This window comes from Stenella coeruleoalba (genome assembly GCF_951394435.1).
Source record: "Stenella coeruleoalba genome assembly, chromosome: 5".
In the NCBI taxonomy this organism is placed as follows: Eukaryota; Metazoa; Chordata; class Mammalia; order Artiodactyla; family Delphinidae; genus Stenella; species Stenella coeruleoalba.
Genome location: NC_137150.1, coordinates 141,487,070 through 141,506,493, shown reverse-complemented (window position 1 = coordinate 141,506,493; position 19,424 = coordinate 141,487,070). Strand labels below are relative to the sequence as shown.

Sequence of the window (19,424 nt, the reverse complement as noted above, 5' to 3'; positions counted from 1 at the left end):
CCTTGAGAACTGCTCTGCCACCTGGGTCAGCACGCTCTGGATCAACTCTTCTTTCTCTGCAGACGAAGAAAGAAAGACTGATGGGAAAGGGCACGCTGTGCGGACCACGGGCTGAACCCGCACGTCATGGGCAGTGGCACCAACACCGTGCCCGGGAGCCACCCGGGAACCTGGAGGGATGCTCTGGTCGCCTCTCAGCAGCAGGGCCTCTCCTGGGCCCGGGATTTCCTGTCCACCTTCAGATGCTCTTTCCCTCCTGAACTCTCAGTACTCTCAGCGGTGCCTGGGCAGAGTGACCGGGGCTGAGGCCCGCCCGCGGTCCGCACCAGCCGTAAAAAGCAGGCAGGACTGGGCCCTTAAATACGGGCCATTTTCACGTGGTGCCCTGGTCCACTTTATGGGGGCAATTACTATGACAAAGCGCCTTCAAGGCATATTTTGAGTGCAAAACAGTGTTCTCACGGCAGGTCCCAGAGAGAGGAAGCAGGCCGGGGTGAGCAAGTTTGTCCCTTTGTTGCCGGGCACATAAAACCGGGCCGGGTGGCTGGTTTTACAAGGTTCAGGTCCCAGGCTGAATATAACCTGCCTGTCTTCCTGTTTCCTGACCGGGCCCAAGGCGGGATGCCTCATAGGAAGGTGTAGACTGCACGGCACTGTTCCAGCAACTCCACCCTCTGAGGAAGGGAGGGTTCTCCTCCTGGATCCAGATGGTCATTTAGTTCACGCCCTGAAACGCTGGGGACCTAAACAAGGCCTCCTCCTGAGCTCACGTCATCTTCTATATTGACTCTAAAACCAACACAAGTCAAAACTAAACCAAGCCTGTCCAGACGAACAAAAAACCTTGATAATCCAATCTGGCAACAGGGCTGAAAAGCTAAAAATGATCCAGTGTCTTCATTTCTAGGAGAAAGATGTTCATCACAATGTTATTGAACACAGTGAAAACTGTAACGGCCTATATACCCATCAAATGCACATCACTTATGGCTTATAAATGATGGTATATCTGTACTGTGGGAACATATTCTGCTATTAGGAATAACATCTTGGAAAATGTTCATGTCTATTGTTAAAGAAAAAAAAATTGTAGTACAGTGTGATAGCACTTCTGAAAACTTGGGAGGATACATTCCAAAATAATAATTGTAGTTATTTTTGGTTGTAAGATTATATATACACTTTTTCCCTTATTTTTGTTTCTCTATATCTAATACATTTCTATAATAAACATATGTTAATTTCATAAACGTATTTAAAAAATTAATCTAAATTAACCTCTTGGACCTTATTCCTTCACTTGCCAAATGAAAGGGTGGACCAGATGACCCAAGGTTTCCTCTGGCTTTAGCATTCTATAACTTGATGAGAAGAAGGGAAACAACGTCTCATTGTATCTCTTGGAAATATAAGAGTAAAAATGTCAGCCAGGAAACTTCATTGAGCCATATGTTGAGCTGATCCAAGTTCTATCCTTCACAGAGGCCCACACCTATCAGGGAAGAAGGGTGGTGACTCCACTGATAAGAATCACCAGAGAGAAGGTTTCACAGCCGTCCTCGGTGAACTCAGCAGGATCTTAGATCACTTCTTCTGAAATCTTTTGCACAGCAAAGCAAACCATAAATAAGATGAAAAGATAACCCTCAGAATGGGAGAAAACATTTGCAAATGAAGCAACTGACAAAGGATTAATCTCCAAAATATACAAACAGCTCATGCAGCTCAATATCAAAAAAACAAACAACCCAATCAAAAAATGGGCAGAAGACCTAAAAGACATTTCAGCAAAGAAGACATACAGATGGCCAAGAGGCATGGGAAAAGTTGCTCAACACCACTAATTATTAGAGAAATGCAAATCAAAACTACAATGAGGTATCATCTCACACCGGTTAGAATGGGCATCATCAGAAAATCTACAAACAACCAATGCTGGAGAGGGTGTGGAGAAAAGGGAACCCTCTTGCACTGTTGGTGGGAATGTAAACTGATACAGCCACTATGGAGAACAGTATGGAGATTCCTTAAAAAACTAAAAATAGAACTACCATACGAACCAGCAATCCCACTACTGGGCATATACCCTGAGAAAACCATAATTCAAAAAGACACATGCACCCCAATGTTCACTGCAGCACTATTTACAATAGCCAGGTCTTGGAAGCAACCTAAATGCCCATCAACAGACGAATGGATAAAGAAGATGTGGTACATATATACAATGGAATATTACTTGGCCATAAAAAGGAATGAAATTGGGTCATCTGTAGAGATGTGGATGGACCTAGAGTCTGTCATACAGAATGAAATAAGTCAGAAGAGAAAAACAAACATCGTATATTGACACATATATGTGGAATCTAGAAAAATGGTACAGATGAACCTATTTATGGGGCAGGAATAGAGACGTAGATGTAGAGAATGGATGTGTGGACACGGGTGGGGGAAGGGAAGGGTGGGATGAATTGGGAGATTAGGATTGATATAAATACACTACCATGTGTAAAATAGATAGCCAGTGGGAACCTGCTGTACAGCACAGCAAGCTCAGCTTGGTGCTCTGTGATGACCTAGATGGGTGGGATGGGGGGAGGAGGGGAGAGAGGTCCAAGAGCGTGGGGATATAGGTATACATGTAGCTGATTCACCTCGTTGTACAGCAGAAACTAACAGCATTGTAAAGCAACTATACTCCAATAAAAAAATATATAAATAAATAAAAAATTTAAAAAGTAATGTATCACATAACCTTCAAGAGTTAGTGATCTGTCTCAAAGTCTTGAGATATATTTAAAAGTCTATCAACGGGGGCTTCCCTGGTGGCGCAGTGGTTAAGAATCCGCCTGCCAATGCAGGAGACACGGGTTTGAGCCCTGGTCCGGGAAGATCCCACATGCCACGGAGCAACTAAGCCCGTGCGCCACAACTACTGAGCCTGCGCTCTAGAGCCTGCAAGCCACAACTACTGAGCCCATGTGCCACAACTACTGAAGCCCATGCACCTAGAGCCCGTGCTCCACAACGAGAGAAGCCACTGTAATGAGAAGCCTGCTCGCTGCAACTAGAGAAAAGCCCACAAGCAGCAACGAAGACCCAATGCAGCCAAAAATAAATAAATTTAAATAAAAATATGTTTAAAAAAAAAGTCTGTCAACGACTGCAGAACACATATTCTTTTCAGGTGCCTACAAAGCGTATACCAAAATAGACCCTATGCTGTCCACACACACACACACAAAAACCCGCAACAAACGTAAAGGAACTGCAACCATATAGAGTGTGGTCTCCGACCTTTAAGAGAATCAAACTAGAAATCAGTAACAGAAAGAGAGCAGGAAAATCTGCAAACACTGTGAAGCTAAGCAACACACTTCTAAGTAATACCTGGGTCAAAGAGGAAGTCTCAAGGGACATAGAAACAGACATTGAACTGGATGAAAATGAAAATACAACACATCAAAATTTAGCTGTGGGACACAACTAAAGCAGTGCTGAGAGGAATATTTATAGCACGACATGCTTGCATTAGCAGAGAGGAAAACCCTCAACACAATAATCTAAGAACCTAAAAAAGAAGAGCAAAATAAACCTAAAGCAATAGCAGAAGGAAGGAGATAATAAAAAGCAGAAATCTATGAAATAGAAACAGAAAAACAAGCAGAAAACCAATGAAACAAAGGGCCGGTTATTTAAAAATATCGATTAACTGACAAATCCCTGGCAAGACTAAGAAACACAGATCACCAATATTTGGAATGAAGAGGGGGACAGCACTACAGACCCTGCAGACATCGATAGGATAACAAGGGAACAACTACAAACAACTCTAAACACATACTTTGACATCCTAGATGAAAATGGACCAATTCCTAGAAATGTGTGAACTACTACACCCATCCAATATGAACTAGGTAATTCGAACAGTCTGTATCTATTAAGGAAACTGAATTTCTAATTTAAAAACTCCCCCCACGGAAATTCCAGGTGCAAATGGTTTCACTGGAGAATTCTACCAAACATTTAAAGAAGAAGTAATACAATTCTGACCAATTTCTTCCAGGAAACAGAAGAGGAGGGTACACTTCCCGATTCATTTTATGAAGCTAGTATTAACCTGATACTAAATTCAACAAAGACAACAAAAAAAGAAAACTACAAATCAATATCCCTCATTGATGTGGAAGCAAAAATCCTTAACAAAATATTAGCAATAGAATTCAGCAAGATACAAAAGTAAAACCGATAAGTGAGTTCGGCAAGTCACAGGATACAAGATAAATATACAAAATTGATTATATACTAGTGATGACCATGGAGACTCTGAGATTACAATCACAACACCATTTACAAACACTTAGAAAAGCTCAAACAACTTAAGTGTAAATGTAACAAAACACATGCAGAAGCTGTGTGCTGAAAGAAAGAAAAAAAGATATATAAATGGTGAGACCTACCATTTTCATGGTTTGAAAGACTCAACATAGTAAAGATGTCATTTCTCCCCAGATTAATATACAGACTTAGCACAATTCCTATCAAAACCCCATCAAGATTTTTTGTAGAAATAGACAAGATTATTCTAACATTCCCATGAAAATGCAAAGGAACCAGGAGAGCTAAAACAATCTTGAAAAAGAAGATAAAATGGGACAAATCAGTCTATCTGACTTTAAGACCTATTACATAGCTAATAATCAAGACTGTGACATTCGTGGAATGTTAGATACAGATAACAGAACAGAGGACCCAGAATGATACCCACACAAACACGCTCAACTGATGCTTGACCAATGAGCAAAAGCAATTCAATGGTGGAAAGACTGTTTTTCCAATGAACGGGGCTGGAGCAATTGAACTTTCACAGGCACAAAAATAAGCCTCGAATTACACCTCACTGTTTATATAAAACTTAATGCAAAGTGGACCCTGGATGTAAAATAGAAAACTATAAAACTTTTAGGAAAAAAAATAGGGGAAAATGTTCAGGTTCTTGGGCTAGGCAGAGAGTTCTCAGATTTCACACCAAAAACACAGTCCATAAAAGGGAAAATTGATAAACTGGGCTTCATCAAAAGTAAAACTTTTCTCTGAGAAAAATCCTGTTAAGAGGATGAAAAGCTATAGTCGGGGAAAAATATATTTGCAAACCACGTATCTGACAAGGACTTGAATATAGACGATGAAAAGAACTGTCAAAACTCGACAGTGAAAAACAGAACAGCCCAACTTGAAAATGGGCAGAACACATGAGCAGACATTTTACTGAGAGAATATATAGATGGATGACAAGCACATGACAAGTTACTGAGCTACATGAGTCACTGGGAAATGCAGATTAGAACCACACTGAGATACCACTGCACACTTATCAAAAAAGCTAAAATAAAAAAAAAGTGACAACCCCCAGTGCTGGAAAAGATGTGGAGAAACCGGATTACTCACACATCGCTGGTGGGAATGTAACACGGTACAGCTCCTCTGGAAAATGGTTTGGCAATTCCTTAAAAAAACTAAACATGTAAGTACTGTATGTCTGACCTAGCAATTGCCCTCTGGGGCAGAGAATGACAAGTTATGTTCACACAAAAGCTGGTACATGATGTTCAGAGCAGCTTTTATTTTTAATTGCTCCAAACCAGAAACAACCCAGATGCCCTTCAGTAGGTGAATGGATAAACAGACTGTATTCCGGCCACACCATGAAATATTACCCAGTAATAAAAAGGATTGAACTTGTGATACACGGAACAACCTGGACGCATTTCCAGAGAATTATGCTGAGTGAATAAAGTCAATCCCCAAACTCACCCGCTGGATGAATGCATTTACAGAACGTTCTTGAAATGACAGAAGTATATAAAGATGGAGAACAGATTAGCGAGGGCCAGGGGTTAGGGAGGGGTGGGGAATAGAAGGGAGGGATCTGGGGGAGGCTATAAAAGGAGGGCTCGTGCACTGGGGGGATGGAATGCTCTGTATCTGGACTGCATCAGTGTCAACAGCCCAGGGGTGATATCTTACTACAGTTTGAAAGATGTTACCACTGGGGGAAAAAGGGTAAAGGGTGCCTGGGTCTCTCTGCCTTTTTTCTTACAACTGTATGTGACTCTATAATCATTTTAAACGGTTTAATAAAAAATTTAATAGATAGAATGGAAAGAAAAAGTTAAGGGGGAATTTTCCCTTGGACTTTTGAGGTAGGCTCCTTTGAGCATCATAGGATTTTGATGCCGAAATTTATTACTGCCCCAGCAGTAATAACGCTTCTCGCCACTTCATCCCATACCTTCCTGCTCCCAGCTCAGTCCAAGGTGTGGACACTCGTATTCCGGTCCACGTAATAGCTACACCTCAGCCCATGTGCCACCCGTGGCAACAAATCCGATGTCCTCCGAAAGGGCATCGGCACAGAGGTGAGCTGGCGGCAAGAAAGCCTCAGGGCGCCACTGCCCAGGCTGCGGTGCCCACGCCGCTGCCATGCATGGAATTTCACCCTGAGCTGCCTCTTTAGGAACTGCGCAATCTGCATTCTTTGCAAGGGGAAAAGAGCGAGAAAATGCCTCTATGCGAAAGGCCAACCACACCCACACAACCGTAAACAGAGCCTGAGCAGGAAGTAGGTGCCTCCCGCCACCCCCCACCCCCTGCACCCCGGAGCACTGGCATTCCTGTCGCGGGCCACTGTTTCCTCCCAGGGGAGTTCCGAGTTTAAAATTAATTGACTTAATGTGTGTAAAGTACTCAGGGCAGCGCCTAGCCCGTGGCGAGCGCTCCGATGTTGGCTGTTGGCTGTTGCTACTACGTTAAAAGTGTTATTACATCACTAAGGGTCCCTGACACCCACAGGTGTTGTTATGACATCACTAAGGGTCCCTGACAGCCACAGGTGTCGTTATGACATCACTAAGGGTCCCTGACAGCCACAGGTGTTGTTATTACATCACTAAGGGTTGCCAACAGCCACAGCAGTTGTCATTACATCACTGAGGGTCGCTGGCAGCCACAGGCCTCTGACACCTTCTCTTGCTTTGAGTGTCTTCCCCGGTGCGTGCACTGTCCCTGGGGTGACAGGCAGAGCTCTGGGGGGAACCAGGTCCAGGCTGAAAAGCAGTCACATCTTTCCTGCACTGTCCCGAAGGTGCTCTTCATTCCCCTAGAAGCCTCAGATAGCCCTAAACCCCTGCACCTGGGGGCAAGAAGCAGTTTTCAGTCGCAAACATTAGTCATGCCCAACCTTGGTGGCCAAACCACACCCTATCAGAAAAGTCTGACAGCATGTGGGAAGCCCATCTATTTCCTAGATGCTACGTGGCATATATCGAATTAAAAAAATCGAAGCATATTCAAGTGTTTTTGCTTTGCAAAGTTTAAAATAGCTTTAAGAGTAACCAGCCACAGCCAGGGATGCTGGCAATTCAGGGTTGGACGTGATTGGGTCTTTGGGGTCTCTCTGGATCTCGAAGTTTTTGAGAAAATTGGGAGACAGGAACTACGACTGAAAGAATGGGAGTCAGAGCAGAATGGTTGCTGGTCCACAGGATGGAGGCTGAGGGGGAGCCAGCCGAGTCATGGGTGACTCACGTGCTCTCCAGAGAAAACTCCGCTCCATGAGAACAGCTGACGTACCATCAGAAGTGTCCCTGAACCTAGCACGCGCTAGCGAACATCCGGGACACCGCTCCAAGCTCGCCGTGATTTACTCCTAGGCACCCACAGCTTTCACAAAAGCAAAAGATTTAATAAAGGCCAAATGGTCCGTCGTAAGCACAGAGGTCTCCGTAGGCTTCTCATCAGCCTCTTCAGGTCTGGGCTGCTTCTCCCTGCTTCCACCTGGATGGGCCTAGCCTAGATATTCTGGGGGCCTTATCTGGCTGGCCTCTCAGGTGACGGGCCCCGACGGGTAAATGCTGGGGCTGGCAGGGTCTCCCACACATCACAGAAGCGTTTAATTTAGCTCCAGGACAATCTTGGAGCCTGGCAGAATCCGAGTCCTGTTTTAAGGATGCTGCTAGATCGGCCCAGATTCTGGCCGTGAATCTGCACCAGGGAGGCCCCAGGAGCTTCCACTGGAACAGAACCGAGGGGTCCGGAGCAGCCCACCCTGCGCAGACGGGTGCAGAGCCGCCTACTGGGGTTTGTGGGCAGGACGCCGCCCGTGGGCTGGCAGGACAGCATCCACCCCCTCAGCCCCGCCCTGCCCTTCCCCGATGCCGGCGGCTGCTGCCCAGCTCCACGCTGGCCTGCTGCAGACGCTTCGAGGAACCCGCCTCCACCTCTCCCAGCCCTTCCAGGAACTGTTTACTTGTTTCAGACAAATCCTGAGTCTCTGCAGCACAGAAGGACATAAAGATCTGGTTTAACTGATCGACAGGACAGCCCGGCCCCCTCATTCCTGAAGGTCACCTTGAAGGTGACGCCCTGATTGGACAGGCCAGCCAGGTGACGGGCACCTCTCATCCCACCCCGTGCTGGACGAGACAATGACAGCCATGGCCATTCCTCCATCCTCTGCTCACCTGAGCTGGCCGGCGCGCATACCTTCCTCCCCCGCTGCAAATGGAAGCAAACGCAGCCCTGGTAATATGCTGGCTCCGCACCTGTGCATGCAGGGAGGGGACACCCTGCATGGGGACACCGGCACCTGAACCCCCGCCCCCAGTGGTGCGATGGGTGGACCGCCTGGAGTCCACGGTGGGTCCCAATCTCTCCTGATACGTCTGCAACTGTTGCACAATGTTGCTATTGTGTCTCCACGCTGTTAGTATGATGTGTGAGCTGTCCGACCTTATCTACCTCACCTGAAGCCCTGAGCATCGTTCAAAAAATACATACTTAACAGACACCCTCCCAAAGCTTTTTTTTTTTGCGGTACGTGGGCCTCTCACTGTTGGGGCCTCTCCAGTTGCGGAGCACAGGCTCCGGACGCGCAGGCTCAGTGGCCATGGCTCACGGGCCCAGCCACTCCGTGGCACGCGGGATCCTCCCGGACCGGGGCACGAACCCGCGCCCCCCGCACCGGCTGGCGGACTCCCAACCACTGCGCCACCAGGGAAGCCCAAAGCTTTTTTTTTTTTTTAAATGGATATCCCTTCAGAAAGGGGTGTTTTGTTTTGCATTAGGGAAAATCACCCCCATTACTTGGCCCAAAGAGACACCCCAAGGCCCTGAAGATTCGGGGTGCGTTTATTTCCAGGGCTGTGTGTAGGAAGGGCCTAGAGGGGACTCCCTCTCTGTCCCCTCCTGCCCCTCCTTCTGGGAGGTGGTGCTGCCCCTCTCCAGGAAAGAAGTGGGGCAATTCACCTCTGCCCCACTTTGGCTCTCCGGGCCCCTCCAGCCAGAGAGGATGTTCCAGCCCTGGGCACAGTCATCGGCAATTCACTGTTTATGGATGTCATAAAGTAGACGTGCAGAAGGAGGACGCTTCCTTTACAACCCAGGAGCACAATAAAATGATATGATGAACAGTGACCTGGCCTCGCTCCTTAAAGCAACAGGTGCCCTTTCCACGGTCTGTCCTGTCGAGAAATCACCCTTGTTTATCAGCGGCCAAAGGGCCGTCCCAGGTGACCCACAGTGTGACTTTGACTAGATGCTTTCGCCTCCTGTTAGCCACTCAGATGTGGCAAAGAAAGCAAAGTGGACCAAAGGGCGCTGGCGACCACATCCGACATTTGGAGAATGTCCCGTAACCGTCTCGGCCGAGTCCTCGCAGGATCACTGCAGACTCTCCGGACCTCCGCGGCAGGGACTGGGTTGCTTTCTTTTCCCCTTTCGCTTTTGGAGCTGGGATTTGTACTGTGCGTAGTTGAGTCTGATCTCAGCTGTTGGATACAATTCCTCCCTATGGCCTCCTTTCCGCGTAGTTTTGAGAAAAATGCCTTGGAGGGAGAAGCTTCTGGGACAGCTAGCAATGCAAGTTTTCTTTATTGTTCTATGGATTGCAACAACCAAAACAATCTTCATGGAGCACTTTCTAGGTTCCAGGCACTGTCCTGAGTGGTTTGCCCACGTTGATCATGTAAAGCCTCCTAAGAGCTTGAAGTGGCTGCGGAGAGAAAGCCATGGCACGACCCGGCCAAGCCCACCTTGCCCCGCCCCCCACCAGGCATGTCCCCACGTAGGACTGCAAAGATGGGCAGTGTCGCACGGAGCCCAGGGGGCAGAGATGTTCTGCACACTGGCCTCCTCCCTGAGAGCCATCCCTCCTCCATGGTGTGGTCGGGGGGTGGACTTTTCAGGGAGGAGGCCACGGGTGTGACATTCTCTTGAGGATGCCCTCGGAGGAATCTGAATCTGATCTCCAGCACCTGATTGACTGTACAAGCTGGAGGGACTTTGTCCATTATGTGATAACCTTGAATGTCTCAGTGAGGGGACACTCTGTGGGAACGTTTAATTATGGTGAAACCAAAGGGAGTCAAGCCCGGTTCACTGCGTCTGGGCTTTGATGGTGTGTCACATGACCCCAGAAGACCGGCGTCAGGGAGAATTCTGTCAGGATCAACTCCGATCCAGTAAGATGATCGAAGGAGGGCTCCTGTAAAGCTCTATTAAGAGACTGAACCCTTTCTGAGAACCATCTGTGGACGTTAATGTTGCACAATTGCAGAGGCTGCACAAGATAAACTAAAAACAAAAACCCCAGACGACACAGAAGTTGAAATGAGCATGTCCCTATAATTGCCTTTTACGTGGCAAATGTAAGTACATCCAAAAACTAAAGAAAAAAGATGTTAGTAAGTAGTAAACAGACAGGGGATCTTAAAAGAGGAATCCATGAATAAGAACAGAATGAAACTGTTGAATTTAAAAGTGTATCTGAAACAAAAAATTCACAGATGGGTTTAGAGCAGTTTGGAGTGAGCAGCAGAGTCAGGGGAATTGAGGGCAGATCCTTAGGAATTCTCCAATCTGAAGAGCAAAAAGAAAAAAATCTTAAAAGAATAACAGAGCCCGTCACACGAGGGATAAGAGCAAACTTTCTAACATGCATGTAATTAGTCTCAGAAGGAAAGGCGTGAGAACGGTGCATAAAATACACGTAGTGAAATAATAGTGGAAAATTTTACAAATTTGATGAAAACACATTTATATACCATGGAAGCTCAACAAAGGACACCAAACAGGATAAACAGAAAGAAAACCAGGGCACGACATGGTCAAAGTGCTGAAGCCCAGATATAAAGGAAAAACACCTTGAAAGCATCCAGAGGGGAAAAAGGGATGATATGATTCATAATGAAATGATTCATCTGCAGGGGAAAGAGACCATAAAAGCTGACTTCTCAGCAGAAACAATGGAAGCCAGGGGGAAAAAAAAAAAAAAAAGGACATCTTTAGACCTCTTTTAAAAAACAAAAACAAAGCTCTGAATGCAGCATTCTACACCCTGAAATATGTTTCCAAACGAGGGCAAACGGAGACATGTTCAGAGAAGCAACAGCTGAGGGAATTAGTCACTAGCTGTTCTGCGCTTCAAGAGATGCTCAGGGAAAAAAGAAAATTTTCAGGCTGAAGGGCTATGACACCACTCAGGAGCTGGAATCTATGGGGGAAAAAAAAAAAGCACCAGAGATGGCAAATACATAGGTAATTACAAAAAAGTTATCTTTAAGTTTCTTTTCATTATTTCTTCAAAAGACAGCTGACTGTTTAAAGTAAAAATTTTAATACTGTATTGTGGAGTTTATACTGAGAGTAGATGACCTTAGCTGCTCCGCCTGCTCTAAGAGACCACGGAGACTCGGTGACTTGTGAACAACAGAAATTTCCTTCTCACAATTCTGGAGGCTGGACGTCCAAGACCAGAGCGCCAGCAGGGTCGGGGGCTGGTGACAGCCACTGCCTGGTACGTAGACGGCCAGCTTTTCAGTGTCTTCACAGGGCAGAAGGAGCGAGGGAGCTCTCTGGGGTCTCTTTTATTAGGGCCCTAATCCCATTCATGAGGGATCTGCTCTCATGACCTACTCACCATTCAAAGGCCCCACCCCCAAATGCCATCACATTGGCGGTTAGGATCTCAGCGTGTGAATTTTTTTTGGGGGGACGCAAACATTCAGTGTGAAGCATAGATGTAAAGTGTATTGCAGGGCTTCCCTGGTGGTGCAGTGGTTGAGAGTCCGCCTGCCGATGCAGGGGACACGGGTTCGTGCCCCGGTTCGGGAAGACCCCACATGCCGCGGAGCCGCTGAGCCTGTGCGTCCGGAGCCTGTGCTCCACAACGGGAGAGGCCACAACAGTGAGAGGCCCACGTACCGCAAAAATAAATAAATAAATAAACAAATAAAGTGTATTGCAGCAATAGCTCAAAGGTTGTGGGGAGGAATTTTACTGCTGCAAAGTCCTTACTTTTTATGTGAAGTGGCACAATATTAATTGTAACTAGGCTAAAAAGTTAAGGATGATTTAAAAATGGGCAAAGATCTGAAAAGACACTTTGAGAAAAAAAAGATATACAGATGTCAAATAAACATGAAAAGATGCTGAATAACGTTAGCGGACTGCAAATTGAAACCATAATGAGATACCACTTCACACCTGTTAGAATGGCAAAAATCCAAAACACTGACATCACCAAATGCTGGCGAGGCTGTGGAGCAACAGGAACTCTCATCACTGCTGGTGGGGATGCAGAATGGAGCAGCCAGTTTGGAAGGTATTTTGGTGGCTTCTTGATTCTTTTTAAAACATTTTAAAAAATATTTATTTATTTAGGTTGCATTGGGTCTTAGTCGCGGCACGAACGATCTTTCGTTGCGGCGCATGGGCTTCTCTCTAGTTGTGGTGTGTGGGTTTTCTCTTCTCTAGTTGTGGCATGGGGGCTCCAGAGCGCGTGGCCTCTGTAGTTGGCAGCACACAGGCTCTCTAGTTGGGGTGCGTGAGCTCAGTAGTTGTGGCGTGTGGGCTTAGTTGCCCCGTGGCATGTGGGATCTTAGTTCCCCGATCAGGGATCGAACCCGTGTCCCCTGCATTGGAAGGCGGCTTCTTTACCACTGGACCACCAGGGAAGTCCCAGTTTGGTGGTTTCTTACAAAATTAAATGTATGATTCAGCAACTGCACTCCTGGGCAGTTACCCAAAGGAGCTGAAAAGTTATGTCCACACATAACTTTCCCACAAATGTTTATAGCAGCTCTGTTCATAACTGCCAAAACTTTGAAGCACTCCAAGACTTCCTTCAATAGGGGAAGGAACAAATCAGCCCTAAGAAGAAATGAGCTATGAAGCTATGAAAAGGCATAGAGGAACCTGAAATGTATAGTCCCTAGTGAAGGAAGCCGATCTGAAAAGGCTGAAGATTGTATGATTCCAGCTACGGACATTCTGGAAAAGGCACCCCTGTGGAGACAGTAAAAAGATCCGTGGTTGCCAGGGGTCTAGGGGGAGGGATGAATGAAAAGGTGGAGCACAGAGGATTTTTAGGGCAGAGAAACTACTCTGTATGACCCTGTAGTGGTGGATGCAGGTCTTTATGCATCCGAAAACCCACAGACTGTATAACACGAAGAGTGAACCCTGATGTAAACTATGGACTTTGGTTGACAATGACGTGTCAGTGTTGGCTGACTGGGACGAATGTAAAGCTCTGAGGCGGGATGCAGAGAGACTGAGTGAGTGTATAAGGAGGGAATGTGTGGGAACTCTGTACTTTTCACTCAATTTTGTGTTTTTATTGATCTCCAACAAATAAAGCCTGCAATTAAAAAAAAAAGGTGAAGGATGCACGGTGAAATATAACAACCAACTAAAAATAGTGCAAAAAGCAGAGGTAAAGAGTCAATAGAAGAGGGACTTCCCTGGCGGCCCAGTGGTTGACACTCCGCCTTCCAGCGCACCGGGTATGGGTTTGATCCCTGGTCGGGAAACTAAGATCCCACATGCCTCGTGGCCAAAAAACCAGAACATAAAGCAGGAGCAATATTATAACAAATTCAATAAAGACTTTAAAAAAAGAGCTAATTTCTTCCATTAACAAAAAAAAGAGTCAACAGAAGAAATAAAATAGAATACAAAAGCTTATCCAATGAACCCAAGAGAAGGGAGAAGAGGAGGAACCAGGAAACCGAACCCAAGATCAATAAGAAAAACAAATGGCAACATGGTAGATCTAACCTCAAGCATATCAAGAAATACATTACATGTAAATGAATATAGGAAGAAATAACACCAAAATTACACAGAATCTTTCAGAAAACAGAGAAGAAAGTAAATGCCCCAATATGTTTTATAAGGCCACCATAACCCCACAATCAAAGCATGACAAAGACATCACAAGAAGAAAGTTATAAGCCAACGTCCTACGTGAGCATGGACACAAAACTCCTTAACATATTATTAAAAAATAAAATCTAGCAATATATAAAAAGGGACTACATCCTACATCAGGGTAAAGGTCCTGTATACCCTTTGTTAAATTTATTCCTAAGTATTTTCCTAGGAACACTTCCTGGGAATACAAGTGGGGTTATCCCAGAAATGCAAAGTTGTTTTAACATTCGAAAATTAGTCGGTATAATTCACTGCCTTAACAGAATAAAGGAGAAAAATCATGTTATCCCAGTAGATGCAGAAAGAACACGTGACAAAAATCTAACACCTATTTATGATGGAAAAAAACATTAGAAAACTAAGAATAAAAGGAAACTCCCTCAACCCATTTCAGTCGATGCACAAAGAACCTCTGATAAAATTTAACACAGAAGATTTGACAAAAAAAACCTCTTTGTGAACTGGGAGAAGAGGGCATCCTCAATCTGACAGAGAGCACCTACAAAAAAACCTGCAGCTCACGTCACACCCAATGGTGAAAGAGTGAATGCATTTCCCCTGAGGCTGGAATGAGGTAAGGATGTCTGCTCTCAGTCTTATTTAAACCATATTGCAGTTTCAACCAATGCAACAAGACAAGTAAAAGAAATAAAATCCAAAAAGACTGGAATGTAGAAAGTAAAACTGTCTTTATTTTTAGAAGATATGATTGTCTTTATGGAAAATCCTAAGATTCTATGAAACAACTACCAGAACTAACCCATGAGCTAATAAGCAATGTCACAAGGTACTACGTCAACACACAAATATCTGTTGTAAATGAGGAGCAAACAAATGGAAAATTACGTGAAGACTCCATTTACAATAACACCAGAAAACAGAGAATGCAGAGGAACAGATTTAACAAAAGACATGCAGGACCTCTATCTATTCTGAAAGCTATAAGCGTTGCTGAGTGGAGGGATGTATCATGCTCGTGGTTGGAAGACTCAATATTGTTTAGATTTTATTATTCCCAAATTAATCTATATACTGAATGCAATCCCAGTTCAAGTAGAGAAGCCTTTTTGAAAGAAATTAACACGTTGATTCTTTATTCTAACATTTGTAGGGAAAAGAAAAGGACCCATAGAACCAAAACAACCGAAAAAGAAGTACAAACGTGGAAGATTACCGGATTCCAAGCTCTAGCAATTAAGCCAGTGTGGTCTTGGTGTCAGGACAGACAGACAGATCCATGAAACAGAACAGAGAGTCCAGAAAGGGATTCACACATATAGAGTCAATTAATTTTCAATAAACATGCCAAAGTGGTTCAATGGAAAAGGAAACTCTTTTTTAACAAAGGATACTGTGACAACTGGGTACATGTATGAAAAAAAAAAAAAAGAGACCACAACTCCTACTTCACACCATACACAAGATTAATTTGAAATGGATCACAGATTGAAATATAACAGCTATAACCCTAAATTTCCTGAAAATGTATCTTCATGACCTTGCGGTAGAGAAAGGATCCTTAAAGAAGACACAGAAAGTACTACACATAAAAGAAAACTTGTTCAATTAACTGCATCAAGTTAAAAACTTCTGCTCATCAAACGACCTCTTAAAGAAAATGAAAAAGGTAAGTCACAAACTGGGAAAAGATACTTGCTATATATACATCTCACAAATGGATTATATCCAGAATATATGGTTTCTTATAAACCAGCGATAAACACTAATACGACAGTCTAAAAACTGCACAAGAATACTTGGAACAGACACTTCACGAGGTAAGATATTCAAGTACCCAATAAGCACAGGAAACCACGCTCAACAATTATTAAGTCATCCGAGAAATGTAAATTTAAACCGTAGTGAAATACGATTCTACGCCGACTTGAGTGCCGAAAATTAAAAACACTGAGAATGCCTAGTGTTGGGTTGGATGTGACAACGGGATCACTCATACATTACTGGTGGGAACGTAAATGGTACAGCCGCCTGGGAAGACAGTTGGGCATACGAACCAGCAACATCACGCCTAGGTATCACCCAAGATAACTGACAAATATGTCCATAATAAGACGTGAACAATGCTTACCGTAGCTTAACCCCAAAGTGGAAACGTCCATCCGCAGGAGACTTAACGACCAGTGGTGGAGCGCTCATGAAATAGACTACTACTCAGCGAGACAAAGTAAATAAACGACACGCAGGAATCTTGAAAACATGATCCTGAGCGAGAGAATGCAGACACAAAAGAGCTCACTCTGTGTGGTTCCATTCTCATGAAATTTAAGATCAGGAAAAAGCAATCTGCCTGTGGCAAAAGAAGCGGTGGTTTCTCACGGTGCGTGGGAACAGATTTGAAGACAAGCACAAGGGAATTTTTCTGGGGCGATGGAAGCGTTCTTTGTCTTGACTGGTGTGGTGGCTACACACGTGTGCTCTTTTATGGAAGTTCAGCAGATGGTACCCTTTATGTCTGTGCATCTCACCGCACAGTTAGAGGGGACACGGATATGTGTGTGACTGGTTTTTGCAGATGCCTAGCGGCGGAGAGTGTTTGCTTCCTGTTTGAAGTTTTGCTTCCCAGAGGTACGGTCAGTCCTCGGTATCTGCAGGGGATTGGTTCCAAGACCCCTGCCCCCGAGGACAGCAAAATCTGCTGATGACTTTGGTACCTTAGTCGGCCCTCCGCATCTGTGGATGTGGGACCGCGGACACCAAGAGCCGACTGGACCAGATTCTGTAGTCATCACATGCCGACTCTGTGTCCGGTATTACCGTTTGCCACCCGCCTTCCTGACAGTGATGGGCTCAGTGTTCCCGCTGTCGCCTAAACCACCCCAAGGAGCAGGTGAACACGCAATTCCCTAAAGCTAAAGAAAGCAGAAGTGCGCTAAGCCCCTAAGAGACCTCACGGGAGAATAGGAGCTTTCGTTTTATACACTGAACCCTTTTTGTTTTCAAAAGAATACAAGTAAAGATGACTAAGGCTACGATGACCAAGCTGTGGGCAGTGAAACTGCACTAAAAATAGAAAATATTATGAAGAAGCATTATTATTTCTCCGAAGCAGCATGCCTGCGCTCAAAGTCAAGTGTTAACTTCACTGGCAAGTGAAGGCGGGAGCCAGCCCTCCGTGTTCAGACCTTAGGAAGCAGTCCTGGCTCCACGAAAATTCAGCAATTCCAGACAGGCACAGCTTCAGCCGTGCAAACGTGTCCTCTAGGGCATTTTAAATGATAGCACCATTTAGCGAGCGCTCCCCAAGTGGCACGCACCGTGCTAAGCATTTTGTATGAATTACTTCATTTATCCTCGTAAGAACCATGCGGGCGTGTATCCTAATTCCTACTTTGCCGGGTAACTGCGGTGCAGCGTGGTCAGTCGCTTTCCTGAGACCACTTCACCCAACTGACACCTGAACGATGGCAGCTGGACGGTTCCTGCTTCTTAGGTTTGGATCTTCCAAAGCCGACCCGGAGACAAGGAATCAGGCGCCAGCAGGGCACGTGGAGGTGGTCCCAGGAAGGCTGGGGGGCGTGGGGAGTGGAGGAAAAGCAGGGAACTGTGAGCCGATGAGCAGGGGCATCTGGGCTGATCGTTCTGGGGTTCCTTTGGGCAACTGCATATTCGATGCGTAAACTGTCCCCACCGCTCCACCCAGGGGCAAGGAAGCCAAACACTTGCCCGCGGCTCCCTCTCTGGCAGGAGGACCGTTCTCGGGGTGTCAGCCCTCAGAGCTTCCCGTGCAGAGGGAGTCCACAGGCAGGGGACTCAGAGGCGGAAGCCCTTAGTCTGCATGTGCTCTTTTCTTAGGCCCTTCCTCCAAGGTGGCTGGGCTCTTGTTTTTTTAACTGAAATATTTTATCTAACCCAACTTACCTCAAAAAGATCTCATTTCAACATGTATCATTCCTAGGAAAACTTGCCCACACCTGTTCACAACTGCACCATTTACATTAGCCAAAAAGTGGAAACACCCAAACTGCCCATGAGCCGATGAGTGGAAAACACCACGTGGCTCTTCCACACAACAGGACGAGCGCTGACCTTCGCTACAACACAGAGGAACCCTGCCTACATCGGGCCAAGCGAACGAAGCCAGGCACAAAGGGCCGCGTACTCTGTTACACGACACGTCCACGACAGGCCTATCCACGGGGACGGAAGGCAGACAAGTGGTTGCCAGGGAGCAGGGTGAGGGGATGGGAGTAGGTGTTGGCAGCTACGGGGCTTCCTCTGGGGGTGTGGAAACCTGGCGTTAGAGAGTGGTGATGGCTACACAGCGAGGTGCGTACACTACGAACTACTGAATTTGTGCCTTTAAAATGGGGGGTTTATGCTGTGTGAATTACATCTCAGTAAGATAACATGAAATGTAAACGTTCCTCATGAGCTATCTTACGTTCCTTTTCTCCATGCTGAGTCTTCAAAACTTGGTGTGCATTTTGCATTTACATCTGCAGCTGGACGGTGGCTGGCCTTCTTATACACGTGGTTGCTGGGTCAGGACTGGCCCGTCCTTCTCTTCTATGAAAAGTCATGTTTCCCGCAATACTCTTCTCTTCACTGTTTCCTAATATTTAAACAGCAAAACAGGAAGACTGGGGCATTTCTGCACTGCCCGGCCCCACCAGGACCGCTAGGGGCATTTATTGACACGTGTGGCTCAGAGGATCAGCAAAGACGGCGGGGCCCCCAGGAGAGGCCAGGCCCACGGGCCCCGGCAGCTGCATGTAAGTCTGGACACAAGGTTCCTGAGTCCTCTCGTGAGGTTGTTTTTCCCGCCATCGTGAATGTGGCCTGGTGACTGCAGGGCTGGTGGGGCTCCTTACAGGCCCTGACTCAGGGCTGCACGGCCAGGACCGGTTACTGAGCGGGGGCGAAGGCTGAGAGGCTCCAGGAAGCCAGGCCAGGTGTTGATGGATGGGAGACGGAAGGCTATTTCCAGAGAGAGAAGCTCAAAGAGTTAAAGACTCCTACGAGCAATTCCCAGAGGGCAGAGAGTCACACAAAATCCTCTTTCTTCTCCCTCTAGCGAGGATTGTGCAGACATCTGATCACGCTGCCACGCGCCCCCGTCTTCCTCTCCGGAAGCTCATCCCTGTCCCGTCCACCTGCTCGGCTTGTTTTCTTCCCCTTTGTTCTTCAAAGGG

At 46.0% G+C, this 19,424-nt stretch overlaps 1 protein-coding gene across 7 annotated transcripts in view; it reads right to left on the bottom strand.

Moving 5' to 3' along the window:
• PDE9A (phosphodiesterase 9A) overlaps nt 1-19,424 on the bottom strand; it is a 97,816-nt gene that overhangs the window by 31,211 nt on the left and 47,181 nt on the right. For all 7 annotated transcript variants that reach the window (XR_013828445.1, XM_079922055.1, XM_079922056.1 and 4 more), the window contains exon 5: nt 2-56. Coding sequence is in view for 6 of the 7 variants with exons in the window: in XM_079922055.1 (XP_079778181.1) it covers nt 2-56 (55 nt within the window). In the remaining variant the exon portion in view is untranslated. The remainder of the gene's footprint in view (nt 1; nt 57-19,424) is intronic.